Source organism: Zalophus californianus, chromosome 1 (genome assembly GCF_009762305.2).
Source record: "Zalophus californianus isolate mZalCal1 chromosome 1, mZalCal1.pri.v2, whole genome shotgun sequence".
In the NCBI taxonomy this organism is placed as follows: domain Eukaryota; kingdom Metazoa; phylum Chordata; class Mammalia; order Carnivora; family Otariidae; genus Zalophus; species Zalophus californianus.
The window spans coordinates 17190536-17204009 of NC_045595.1; the positions used below are offsets into that span (position 1 = coordinate 17190536).

The 13474-nt window shown below is 38.9% G+C and overlaps 1 protein-coding gene across 3 annotated transcripts in view; it reads right to left on the minus strand.

Annotated features, from left to right (window-relative positions):
* Positions 1-13474, minus strand: part of SMARCC1 (SWI/SNF related, matrix associated, actin dependent regulator of chromatin subfamily c member 1) — a 174828-nt gene that overhangs the window by 126246 nt on the left and 35108 nt on the right. For all 3 annotated transcript variants that reach the window (XM_027584621.2, XM_027584620.2, XM_027584622.2), the window contains exons 4-6: positions 6314-6395; positions 4956-5048; positions 1863-1932 (exon numbers count right to left, since the gene is read on the minus strand). In XM_027584621.2, the coding sequence (XP_027440422.1) occupies positions 1863-1932; positions 4956-5048; positions 6314-6395 (245 nt within the window). The remainder of the gene's footprint in view (positions 1-1862; positions 1933-4955; positions 5049-6313; positions 6396-13474) is intronic.

Consider the following 13474-nt stretch of genomic DNA (forward strand, 5'->3'; position numbering starts at 1 on the left):
AGCACAAGGCTTTGCTGAGAGTCAACATTTACCTGACAGTTATTCTAAGGTAAATTGTACAGTGTGCCAAATCATGTCTTATATTTCAAAAATAACCTTCAATATATTAAAAATTAAATTTAAATGCTATCCCCTAACAATTGCTCTAACTACTAATACCAAGCGAGCATCATCAGTATGCAGTAAACTAGGTTGTATTAAACAAAGGAGAAAAATAAAACTAGCACCACAAAGGAATCATTAAGCAGCCAGATGTAACAATTACAGTTCAGATCTTTTGTAAAAGGCAATTTTTCTCAAAAAGCTCACATGGTAAAAGTTTTATATCAGCCTTATTAGAGAAAGAGCCAGCAACAGAATCAGTATTCTAACATCACAGCTATCCACCACCCCCATCTAGTGGGCACCAGTTGCTATTACCTAACAGGAAAAAGGCTGAGAAACAACCAGGTAAACACAGGATGAGATTTCTCACTTTATAAAAGCGTAATAATCACAGAGCTGAGATTTTTGACTGTAACAAATAAAATCAAACTTTTAGCTACCAAACTGATGATGAAAAGACCTAAATGTAACAGCTAAAACTGTAAAATTTCATGACTCTGGATAAGGCAATGGTTTCTTTAGATCTGACACCATGCATAAGCCATCAAGCAACCTATCAACTGTTTTCGATATCTGTAGGATCTGTAACAATGTCCCTCTTCCACTCTTGACATTATTTGTTCTTTCTTTTTCTCTTGCTTACTTGCAGCACGATTTGAATAGCCTTACTGATCTTTTCTGAGAACGATTTCTGACACTGCTAAGCACCTGGCTCCTGTATATTTTCCACATCATTAATTTTCGCTCTTAATTACTTCATTCTTTCCTCAGGTTTAATTTGCTATTATTTTTCCAATCTCTTGAGAAAGATGTGTGCATCATTGATTTTTCAGTCCTTCTTCTTTCCTAACATACACATTTAAAGATAGAAATTTCCCTCTGGGCGTAGCTTCAGCTGTCTCCAACAAAATTTAACATTCTTGTACTTTATCATTCATTTCATAATTATTCAGTTCCAAGGATTTCCTATTTCCATTGTAATTTCTTCTTTGACCCATGAATTACCTGGCAATATATTTCTTAATTTTCAAACATACATGGATTGTCTGGTAATCTTGTTGTTATTGACTTCTAGCATAATTGCACTGGTCAGAAAAAATACTCAGTATGGGGTAATTAGCAACTCAAATCTGATATAATTTAGCTTCTTATACAGATGACCTAAAGTCATGTCACCTAAAGGGATATGTTATGTTAACCAGAAGACTTGATCCCTTATAGAAGACCTATTTCTCAAATTAATCTGGTTAATTTATTAATTCATATTTTCTTTCTCAAAAAATCAGTTTCCATTGCCCTATCAAACTCTGGCCACGGACAAAATCAACCTGCAGGATAGAAGAGCTAAAGTTCAGAATCTGAACCACTTTAAATTCACCAAACTAAAATATTGCTGAGGGACCCCATTCAGACGGCCAGTAAGCCCACCTTCCCCAGAGATGTTCTTTCATTTTGCAATGTCTCTTAATTTTCAGAACACAAGGGACACAGCAAACATTAATAAAGTTAATACATAAGGCACACCTAAACACCCAGATAACAAAGAAAGAAATATAAGTCAAACGATCAAAAAGTTGGACATCAAAGAATTAATTTACTTAGACCAATTCAGCAAATAGAAAACTACATTTAAATAATCTGTGCAAGTTATTTAATACTTGAAAGTCTCTTTTTCAAAAAGCTGGTAATACTGTTTAAATCTCTGACAAATCTTAAAATCTAGTGAAGTAGGAGTTCATAACCAAAAATTAACTTACCATCCTCTTGTGAGGAAGGATATGGATAAATGTGGTGGGAAGCTTTTGACTTCTCATCAGTGAAAGTCCCCTGGAAAGCAAATGAACAATATAAGGGTAAAGCACGTGGCAAACAGACTATGCAATGCCAGTTGGAAACTGCCAGAGAATCATAAAGGCATTACTTTATGTATTATGTACTATCTACCCATCTCTCTCTCTATATATATATATATTTATCAAGACTATAGAATATTTTTATTTTTAGTAAAGAAAAAGTATTAACAAGGAAAAATAAAAACATAAATTATCTATAGACAGTTTATATTGTTGTATAGAAAAATAATGCAAGTACCTCTTAGCTAATTCTCTATGTATCTCTCTAAGAAACCTTGTCTGTAATATGAGTATTTCTAATTCTAAAAGTTACTCCAAAGTAATCAGAAATTATCACAATTATCTGAAGTGAGTCAATGCAGGTTTATGACCATGAGCCATAACTTATGGTTACATGCATACAGGATGGACATTTTACTTGGCTCTAGCATGTATGTATGCCACTGTTGTTTAAAGTCAATGTTTGGGGGTGCCTGGGCGGCTCAGTCATTAAGCGTTTTCCTTCGACTCAGGTCATGATCCCAGGGTCCTGGGATCAAGCCCCGCATCGGACTCCCTGCTCCACGGGAAGCCTGCTTCTCCCTCTCCCACTCCCCCTGCTTGTGTTCCCTCTCTCGCTGTCCCTCTCTCTGTCAAATAAATAAATCTTTAAAAATAAGTAAATAAAGTCAATGTTAGAATACTGGATGACATAAACATTAAGGTTAAGGTCTAGCTAGGTCACAACTAGACTACTGCATACAATCTGGAATATGACTTGGAAGCCTTTTTTTTTTTTTTGAAGATTTTATTGGGGTGTCTGGGTGGCTCAGTCGTTAAGCATCTGCCTTCGGCTCAGTTCATGATCCCAGGGTCCTGGGATCAAGCCCCGCATCAGGCTCCCTGCTCTGCGGGAAGCCTGCTTCTCCCTCTCCCACTCCCCCGGGAGTGGGAGCTACCACTCCCTTGTGTTCCCTCGCTGGCTGTCTCTATCTCTCTCAAATAAATAAAATCTTAAAAAAAAAAAATCTTCATTTGAGACAGGGAGAGCACACAAGGGGGGCAGGGAAAGGGACAAGTGGACTCTGTGCTGAGCGTGGAGCTGGACACGGGGCTCAATCCCAGGCCCCCAAGATCATGACCCAAGCCAAAATCGAGTCAGACGCTTAACAACTGAGCCACACAGGCACCCCTATTAATGCATGTTAAATGCCTGAACAAAGGCCTAATCATCAGTATTCAATAGTATCACTAGCTTACTGTCTCTTCCCTACGAGTCTATGAAACCAGGAAGATCCTTATGTCCCTCTAGAGGTTAACCCCAGAACACAATTGCTAAGCCAGACTCTTAAGAAAAATGAGAACTAAATGTTCAGTATCAACTGTAGGAAAATATATAAGCTTCTTCCAGGATTAACGTGGTAGCAATAAGAGTAGGTAATTTCAGCTTGAAGGTAATACCCAGCAGGTTAATTTGTTCCGTTTCTGCCTTCTAACATTCTACATGTAATTACACTACACTTGACAGCCATTCCAATAAGCAGTCCAGAAGAGAAAAGAAGGTTAAGTGACTGGTTCAAAGTCAAAATGCTGGTGGGACAAGGAAATGGACTTGGGACTGCCTGATCCAAAAGCACAATTATATTATCTTTCGCTTTGGTAGGGACGCTGTATGTAAGAAAAGGACTATACTAAATCTCCAAATGTAAACAGTATTAGAAATCCTTATTTTAGGAACTTGGAAGATATTTTACTAATTACTGAAACATGATACAACTGGCAATCTCTCTTGCAGAAGGAAAAAAGATATTTCAGAAGGATTCTCAACTTAATTCTAAGGATTAGTAAAACTTTGTCACTCAAATGATGTGGTTTCAGAAAATTATCTTCTACCGGGGTCTCCTCAGCTAGTTTACCATGATACAGGGTTGCTTATAGTTCAGCCACATGTAGCCACAAACCTACATGCAGTAAATACCCAAGGTCCCAGCCTAAAACAGGGTTAGAGGAGGGAGGGAAAGACGTCTGAAGAGAACACTGGCACCTGTGAATCAAGACAATGTAAGCTTATGGGGAAAACAGAATTTCCCAGTCCACATATATAAATACAATAGGTATCACTGTGGTGGCGGGGGTGAGGAAAGATAGGTTTACTTGAAACAATATTTGATCTCCTCTTACTAACAACTATGCCATCAACTTCTACTTTGACTTTGTGATTACAGTGATACAGACCACATGGTCTCCTTAAATTACATAAGCCCAGGGGCACCTGGGTGGCTCAGTCCATTAGGCATCCAACTCTTGATTTCGGGTAAGGTCATGATCTCAGGGTCTTATCGGGCTCTGCACTCAGCAGGGAGTCTGCCTGAGATTCTCTGTCCCTCTCCCTCTGCCCCTGCAGCCTACACTAACTCATGCACTTGTTCTCTTTCTCTCTCTTTAATAAATAAGTCTAGGGGAGCCTGAGTGGCTCAGTCGGTTAAGCATCTGCCTTCAGCTCAGGTCATGATCTCAGGGTCCTGGAATCAAGTCCCATATCAGGCTCCTTGTTCAGCGGGGAGTCTGCTAGTCCCTCCCCCATACTCATGCTCACTCCCTCCTCTCTCTCAAATAAATCTAATAAATAAAATCTTTAAAAAAATTTTTTTAATAAAATTAAATAAATCTTTAAAAAAGAAATAAATTGCATAACCATATTTCACAGTAAAACTACAGTTACTCCATACCAATGACTATTAAATGCTAATTTTGGATACATATGTGCATCAAACCACCATACTGTACACCTTAAACTTACACAATGTTAGGTGTCAATTGTATCTCAACAATGCTAAGGGGGAAAATGCTTCTAGGAAAAGAACTGGAGGTGAATGGAGAGAAAAAACTTGGTACTGTAAGGACCCAAAGAGAGAGAACTTTCATTTAACGCAGATATATACAGAAACTAAAAGATACTATGATTGAGATTTATAAACTTACTATTACACAATTTTCTGAACTGATCATGTTTATTACCTGATGTCGTTTGATAATATCTTTTAATTTGTTAGCCAACTTCAGATCAATGTCTGGAATGAGGTAGATGTTGGGTCTGGTCAGACAGTTGCTCTGAGGAAGAAAAAACAGATTTTGAAATTCTCTTGGTTTTGAAATGATGTCACATTATTAATGAATTACCCTAATGGCCAAAGTTAACATTCAAAGCCATACTGGTTAAAATGGGAAGATGTTTTTTAGTATAGACTATAGAAGTCTCATCTCAATATAAAGCCTAGGTGTTCAGCAGGCCACTTAATGCCATCCCCAGATCGCTTCTCTGCAGCTAAGTACACCTGGACAAAAAATGTTCAGAATCACAACCTAAAGAAATTCATCATATTTTTCATTAAGGTACCACCACATTGACATATTGATACTTCTATAGCCAATCTTACCTGAATTGACCTTAACAGTCCAAATCTAATGTAATATTTCCACCTACACCTTTTATTGGCAAGGGGGGGGAACCCCCGAAGTGGATCCCAGGGGAATGTCCATTCTGGTTCATTATGTAAGTTACTTACAGCTCTTTTTCCCATTTGTAAACTTACAAATAGCAATGATTAAAACACGCATATTAACTCCTAAAATCAGTGAACCAACAACAAAAATTGTTTCTCTAGCTAGCAGTTCATGAGACAAGTTTCAGGCATCAAGTTAATGATAATACCTAGTTGAATCTTTGCCAGCTGCACCCCCCAGGAAGGCTAATTCAGTAATCATTAAAAATTACCAATCAATAAAAATACTAGGAAAGAAAAGAAGAATACTAAGTGTTCTCTCTTCCAGGTTATATCTAGTTGGGGAAATAAGATCTGTATTTGTGGTACAACCCTGAAACAAATCCAAAAAAAAAAAACGAGACTATATAAATGAGTGACATAGATTGAGAGTGTTTATATTAAATATGAAAGAGATTCAAATAACAGATTAGGCGAAATAAAGAAAAAAAATATCAGGGCATCTGGGTGGCCCAGTCAGTTAAGCATCTGACTCTTAATTTCAGCTCAGTCATCATCTTAGGGTCATGAGATCGAGCCCTGTTAGATTCTCTCCCTCTCCCTCTGTCCCTTCCCCCACCCTCTCTCTCTCTAAAAAAAAGAAAGAAAGAAAATATCATAGATTATTTCACGAGAAGTTTAGGATCAATATTTTATAAATGACAAGTTTTAGTTATACTTTATAGCTCTAATCCCCCAAAACCCATAAAAATATAGAATAGATTTCAGAAAATTTTTCTTCCTTTGATCTTTTTGCAGTCCAATAAAGCCAATCTTAAAACTGAAAATATATTAAAGGGAAAATTTTTTTAGTAATTTAACTTTCTGAGTTACCTGCACCAATGTTTTTTCAATGTTCATAAACATTTCAACATTCCGATCCATTCGGGATGGATTCTGTAGATCAAATCTACGCCTAAAGAGAAGAAAATCATTACTTAATTTGTCTTCTACCTTAAACAAAAGTGAAAACTTAGTCTTAGCACTCAACACAAATGAATTCCAAAGATGTGGAAATTAAAACAGCGCTCTACAAAGCATGAAGGTATTTTCTCAGTATAAGAAAGCAGTTTCAAAATCTTCGTAAAACATTAAACATTATGACATTAAGATCCACTCCAGTCAAAATGAAGTACCAATTCCATGAGGTATCCTGTTTTTCTTAAGTCTAAAATACTTTACATCATATAAAAAAGGAGTCCACAGATCCAAAGGCAGTGAACTATTATACTACTCTTCAAGTATAAGGAAAGTTTATCTACTTTCTATATGCTTACAAGTCATTTGCTCAAATTCAGTGTCTGTGTTCTCTTTGAGCCTACTATAGTCCTAAATCTGGTAAATTTGTCTATTTACCTTTTCTCTCTCCCCATGTCTTTTTATTTAAGTACACAAGCCTAACATTCTAATGTTGTCTGCCTATTCGCACCCACTTCCATATGACTAAATCTTAACAAATTTGAATGCTTCTTTCTCCATATCTTTTATTCAACACTTACTTTGATTTTGTTCCATTTTAATTCCAGGGAAAGTATAGCTCAGTGATTGAGAGTGTGGGCTGTGGAGTCAAACTGTTCTGGGTTCTAATCCTGACCCCATTTTTATTTATGCAGTCTGGAGTGATTTACTAAATCCAAGGATCAATTTCTTCGTGAGTACAATGGCCCATTACAGGTTTTTGTGAAGCTCAAATGAAATATATATGTTAAGGGCTTAACACCGTGTTTATGCTTAGTCTGTAAGTGATCAATAAATGTTAACTATGGTCATGTTTATTTGTTTTCTGGCGTTTTTTTTTTTTAAGATTTTATTTATTTATTTGACAGAGAGAGACACAGCGAGAGAGGGAACACAAGCAGGGGGAGTGTGAGAGGGAGAAGCAGGCTTCCGGCAGAGCAGGGAGCGTGATGCGGGGCCTGATCCCAGGACCCTGGGATCATCACCTGAGCCAAAGGCAGACGCTTAACAACTGAGCCACCCAGGCGCCCCTGTTTTCTGGGTTTTTAAAAAAGATTTATTCACTTTGAGAGAAAGAGCAAGGAGAGGGGCAGAGGGAGAGGGAAAGAAATAACCCTCAAACAGATTCCCCACTGAGCACAGAGCTCGATGCAGGGCTCAAGCCCAGGACCCTGAGATCATGACCTGAGCCGAAATCAAGAGTCAGCCACTTCACCAACTGAGCCATGCCCCTATGGTTATGTTTTTAAATCATTACTACCAAGTGCTAGCTAGGATTAGGCAGTTGGAATCCAGAGCTTATGCTCTACCTCTCAGGTTGTCCTGTTTTAACCTGGAGATGCTCCCCACACCTCCAACCGCTCTTCCAAACTCTGCAGCCTTTCCTGTATGTCACTACCTACTCTGTGGGCTTGATCCTATCGCCTCCAGGGTCTGCCATAAGCCACTTCCCCTATGAAGCTATTCTTGTCTTCCGCCACGCTCCTAATACAGCCTGTGCACACTGCTGTTAAAGCCCCACAACAGAATCATCTTGTTGGTAAGACATCTCATTACACGCCTTGGGGGCAAAAAACAGGTTTTTTTGAAAACTATCCTATATAGCCCTAATTGGCTAACAGAATGTGTGGCTTTAGGGACATCTGGGTGGCTCAGCCAGTTAAACGTCCAACTCTTATATTTCAGCTCATGTCATGAGCTCAAGGTCGTGAGATTGAGCCCTGTGTCAGGCTCTGTGCTGGGCATGGAACCTGTTTAAGATTCTTCTCTCTCTCTCCCTCTCCCTCTGCCCCTCCTCACATCTCTCTAAAAAAAAAAGAAAGAAAGAAAAAAGAATGTGTGGCTTTAAAAAGCAAACCACTCAGGAAATTAATATTATGACTGAGATCCAATTCGGAAATTAAGGAGTGTCCACTAAAGGACAGAAATAGGTAATCTGGAAAGGAACTAGTTACAGCTTCAAAAATGGCATTTACATGTAAGAGGGACCTTTGTCCTAAGAGACCGTATCTTGATTTAACCTTGGTACCCAGAACTTATCCTTAAATCCCATTTTTTGGGTTGTTTAGTATCTTCCTTTCCTAACTTCTTCTGAGGAAGGGGTAGGTCAGAAATTCCAAACAATTTCCATTAACTGGCACAACAACAGAATAACACGTGACTGACTGAGACAACCCTATTAGAGCAGACAGGTTTCCACTGGTTCTTTCAGCACAATACAGGGAGAGCCATGTGAGTGTCTCCCCTTTCTAAAAGAAGGAGCGCCTGGGTGTCTCAGTCCTTAAGCATCTGCCTTCGGCTCAGGTCATGATCCCAGAGTCCTGGGATCAAACACCGCATCGGGCTCCCTGCTCAGCAGGAGGTCTGCTTCTCCCTCTCCCACTCCCCCTGCTTGTGTTCCCTCTCTCGCTGTGTCTCTGTCAAATAAAAAAAACTTAGGAAAAAAAAGGGGGGAGGAGTCACTCTTTCACAGGCTTCTGGTAACAAAAGAACTATATCCAGAAATGTCTCACTTCAGAATTGCTTACATAAGCCTTTACTCATATTATTCACAGAGAAACCGCTTCCTTGGTAAATGATTCAGATGAGGCTGAAGGGAATTATCACTCGCAGAAATCTGAGAAATAGTTTGAAAGGAGTCATTAAACAAATTAAAACAGGGTTGCCTGGATTTACCTGCAAATGAAGATGAAAAGCTAAATGAATCCGGTAACAGAAAAAGAAAATTAAGAATTTATTCCGCCTTTCTGATTATTGATGAGTTAAATTTCTCAGTATTCCAGCTAATAAATGAAGTAGGAATGACAGAGTAACAGTCTTTTACAAAGAATTACCTAAAAAATAATAAACACCTCAATCTATATATTAGAATTACCTACTTTCTTTTTTTTTTTTAAGATTTTATTTATTTGAGAGAGAGAATGAGAGACAGAGAGCATGAGAAGGAACAGGGTCAGAGGGAGAAGTAGACTCCGTGCTGAGCAGGGAGCCCGATGTGGGACTCGATCCCAGGACTCCAGGATCATGACCTGAGCCAAAGGCAGTCGCTTAACCAACTGAGCCACCCAGGTGCCCTAGAATTACCTACTAATTTTTTTCAAAATTTGAACACTACACCTTGGTAAAGTTGTAATGATAGCATGATTCTAGGCACTGAACATCAACATCACTCTATTACAAGCAGAAACAACCAGACATTGTACGACTCCAGAGGGAAGAACACAACACTGTCTATTAAGTACTGTTGACCAAAAAAAAAAAACAACAAAACCAAAGCTGAATCAGACTAAGCCTCTAGATCTAACTCCCACTTTACTAGAAATTTAGAAGACTATGCTAAACAATATCCTAAGGAACATATTAGCAAAATCTAGAACACAGAAAATTCTACAAGACAACTCGCTTTTGTAAAAAATAACTTGCGAGGATAAGAGGGGGAAGAGAGCACAAGGAGGAAAACTATTAATTTCTTTTTTTTTTAAGTGGGAGGGCCAGAGAGATAATTTTTTTTTAAAGATTTTATTTATTTATTTGAGAGAGAGAGAATGAGAGATAGAGAGCACGAGAGGGAAGAGGGTCAGAGGGAGAAGGAGACTCCCTGCTGAGCAGGGAGCCCGATGTGGGACTCGATCCCGGGACTCCAGGATCATGACCTGAGCCGAAGGCAGTCGCTCAACCAACTGAGCCACCCAGGCGCCCCAGAGACTCTTAAGCAGGCTCCATGATCTCATAACCCTGAGATCATGACCTGAGTTGAAATCAAGAGCTGGAATCTTAACCTATTAACCCACCCAGGTGCCCCAATTTCCTAAAAGAGACTTAAGACATATCAACCAAATGCCACATATGAATCTTCTTTAAAAATACAAATGTAGGGCGCCTGGGTGGCTCAGTCGTTAAGTGTCTGCCTTCGGCTCAGGTCGTAATCCCAGAGTCCTGGGATCGAGCCCCGCATCGGGCTCCCTGCTTGGTGGGAAGCCTGCTTCTCCCTCTCCCATTCCCCCTGCTTGTGTTCCCTCTCTCACTGTATCTCTCTCTGTCAAATAAATAAATAAAATCTTGAAAAAAAATAAAACGGAACATTTAAAAAAAATATACAAATGTAAAAAATATTAATATAAAAACCATCCATGAAATAATCAGGGAAGCTTGAACACTAAGTGGGTATTTAGTAACAATGAAAAATTATTGATAATTCTCTTAGTTGTGATAATGGCACTGTTATAATGCTTTTTAAAAAAATCCTATGCTGGGGAGCCTAGCTGGCTCATTCGGTTAGGCGCCTAACTCTGGATCTCAGCTGAGGTCTTGATCTCAGGGTCATGAGTTCAAGCCCCATGTTGGGCTCCACAATGGGCGTGCAGTCTGCATATGAAAAATCAATCAATCAATCAATCAATAAAAAGCTTTTCGGTGGCGCCTGGCTGGCTCAGTCGGTAGAGCATGCAACTCTTGACCTCAGGGTAGTGAGTTCAAGCCCCACCTTGGGCACAGAGATTACCTAAAAAAAAAATCTCATGAGGCACCTGGATGGCTCAGTTAGTTAAGCATCCAACTTGATATCAGCTCAGATCATGATCTCAGGGTTGTGAGATGGAGCCTTGCATCCCTTAGGATTCTCTCTCTGCCTCTCCCCATCCCCCCCAAAAAATCCTATGCTTTTAAAAAAGTTTAGAAACAAACAGATGAAATTATATAAAGCTGAAGGTGCATGAAGGTAAATGGCAATTCATATTATTCTCTCTGCTTTTATATTTTCCATAATAAACTAAAATGGTTTGCCAAACAATGATTTAATACTACAACAGACTAAAGCTTTTTCCTGATTCAGCAATATGCTATGTAAGCAAAAAAAAGTATTTAAAATATATGCCTATTATGAAAAACTGAAACGGGGCACCTGGGTGGCTCTGTTAAGCGTTGGACTCTTGATTTCAGCTGAGGTGGTGATCTCAGGGTCATGAGATCAAGGGTGGTCAGGCTCTGCTTGAGGTTCTCTCTCTCCCTCTCCTTTTGCCCCTCCCCCCCACTCATGCTCTAAATTTTTAAAAAGCTTTAAAAAGAAAAACTGAAATAAAACTCAGGTAAATATAGTATAACCTCAAGTTGAAAAATTTAATCTGACTTATTTTGAAATTACCATGAGTATTTAAATAAGTTTTACTTTATACAATATAGAAAAATGCTCAAACCTATACATAAGAGAAATCAAATTAAAACTAAAATTATAAAGCCTTTTTGAATCTTAACGTAGCCCTATAGAAGAGACAACAAATGAACATGTAACTCTCTGGCTTTTAAAACCTTTGCTCATTTAAAATGTAGATATGAGCTCTTCATTGAGGGCTTACTAATTAATGAGTCTTCTGCTTTGTTTCCCTCTGGCAATCTGCCTGGCAATGTCTCAGGGCAGCCTTTCAATCTAAGGCAACACTGTCTGTCAAAAGGGCCTTCATTAGCTTTACTGCCCCAAGTTTGTGCCTCTTGTGAGTACTGTTAGGGATGTTCTCTTCTCATCTTCAGCTATGTACAGAAAATATAGTCTGAATAAAAATAATCAACAAAGGATCCTGGAGAATGAGTTTAATTCCTTGGTAAGTAGCTTCAGAAGCAAACTTGGAAAAGGCTAGACAAAACGCATTGAGCTAAGAGTAAGACCAAAAGCAGACAAGAGTATAGCAGAACAGTTGTGTGGGAAGTGATGGAAGTCGGCCTCAAGAGTAAGGGGCTTTGTCTAATAATGGCAAGCTACAAAAGCATGGAGACCATCAACAGAAGGATGGTCCTGTATACCACAATCCCAAAGGGGGGCAAATAGCCTACAGATAAACAGCTTGAAATAGGCAGGCATATATGCAGGGAGGGAGGTCTACTACATAGAAGTAGACAACAAATTATATCCTGCTTAGGTATGTGACTTCGGGGATAAGTAAAGTGGTCTGGATCCTTGCTATATTATTTTTAAAAAATTTAAAAGCTAGATGGCTGTTTTAAAATATGCTATAAAAGTGGATAATTCTTCACAAGTTAAAAGATCTAAACCATGTTTGTGCGAGAACGACAAACTCACTGACCAGCATTTCTCAAAGTAAGGCCTGATGACCATTTAGAGTGCTTTTTAAAAATGCAGATTTTCAGTTTTCACACCACACTTAGTAGTTAACAATGTATGTCCACGAAGCCCAGTAATCTACATTTTTAAAAAGTATTCCAAGTGGGGGCAACTGGGTGGCTCTGTCAGTTAAGGGCCTGCCTTCAACTCAGGTCATGATCCCAGGGTCCTGGGATCAAGAGCCCCACATTGGGCTCCCTGCTTGGTGGGAAGCCTGCTTCTTCCTCTCCCTCTGCCATTCCCCCTGCTTGTGCTCACTGGTTCTCTCTGTCAGATAAATAAATAAAATCTCAAAAAAAAAAAAAGTATTCCAAGTGATTCCTAAAGTTTGAAAGGCACTGACCGAGACTTATTGTGGTAATATCTAAAAAACAAAAATCAAGGGCGCCTGGCTGGCTCAGTTGGTTAAGCGACTGCCTTTGGCTCAGGTCATGATCCTGGAGTCCCAGGATCAAGTCCCACATCGGGGTCCATGCTCGGCGGAAAGTCTGCTTCTCCCTCTGACCTTCTTCCCTCTCGTGCTCTCTCTCTCATTCTCTCTCTCAAATAAATAAATAAAATCTTTAAAAAAACAAAACAAAAGAAAACAAAAATCAAAAGGAGACTCTGAAGGCAGGGGATAAAAGTTGAACCACCAAGTCTGAAGGTAGAAAGAAAAGTAGGTCTGAGCTTATCTGCAAGAAATAAATGTCAGCAGCAAATCGTGTCAAAGAGAAAAATAAAAGGCCACTTCTCACGTTAAGACAAATCCCAAACTTTATGTTAACTAAGCCTAGTTCATCACTGCCAAACAAAACTAATAAAACACAATATTTTCGATCAACAAAATCTTTAAAAGGCATGAAATATTACATTACACAGTAATTTGTGTAGAACTGTAAGAATAAATAAAATTCTAATCATTCTGCAAGAGGACCCTGACATTT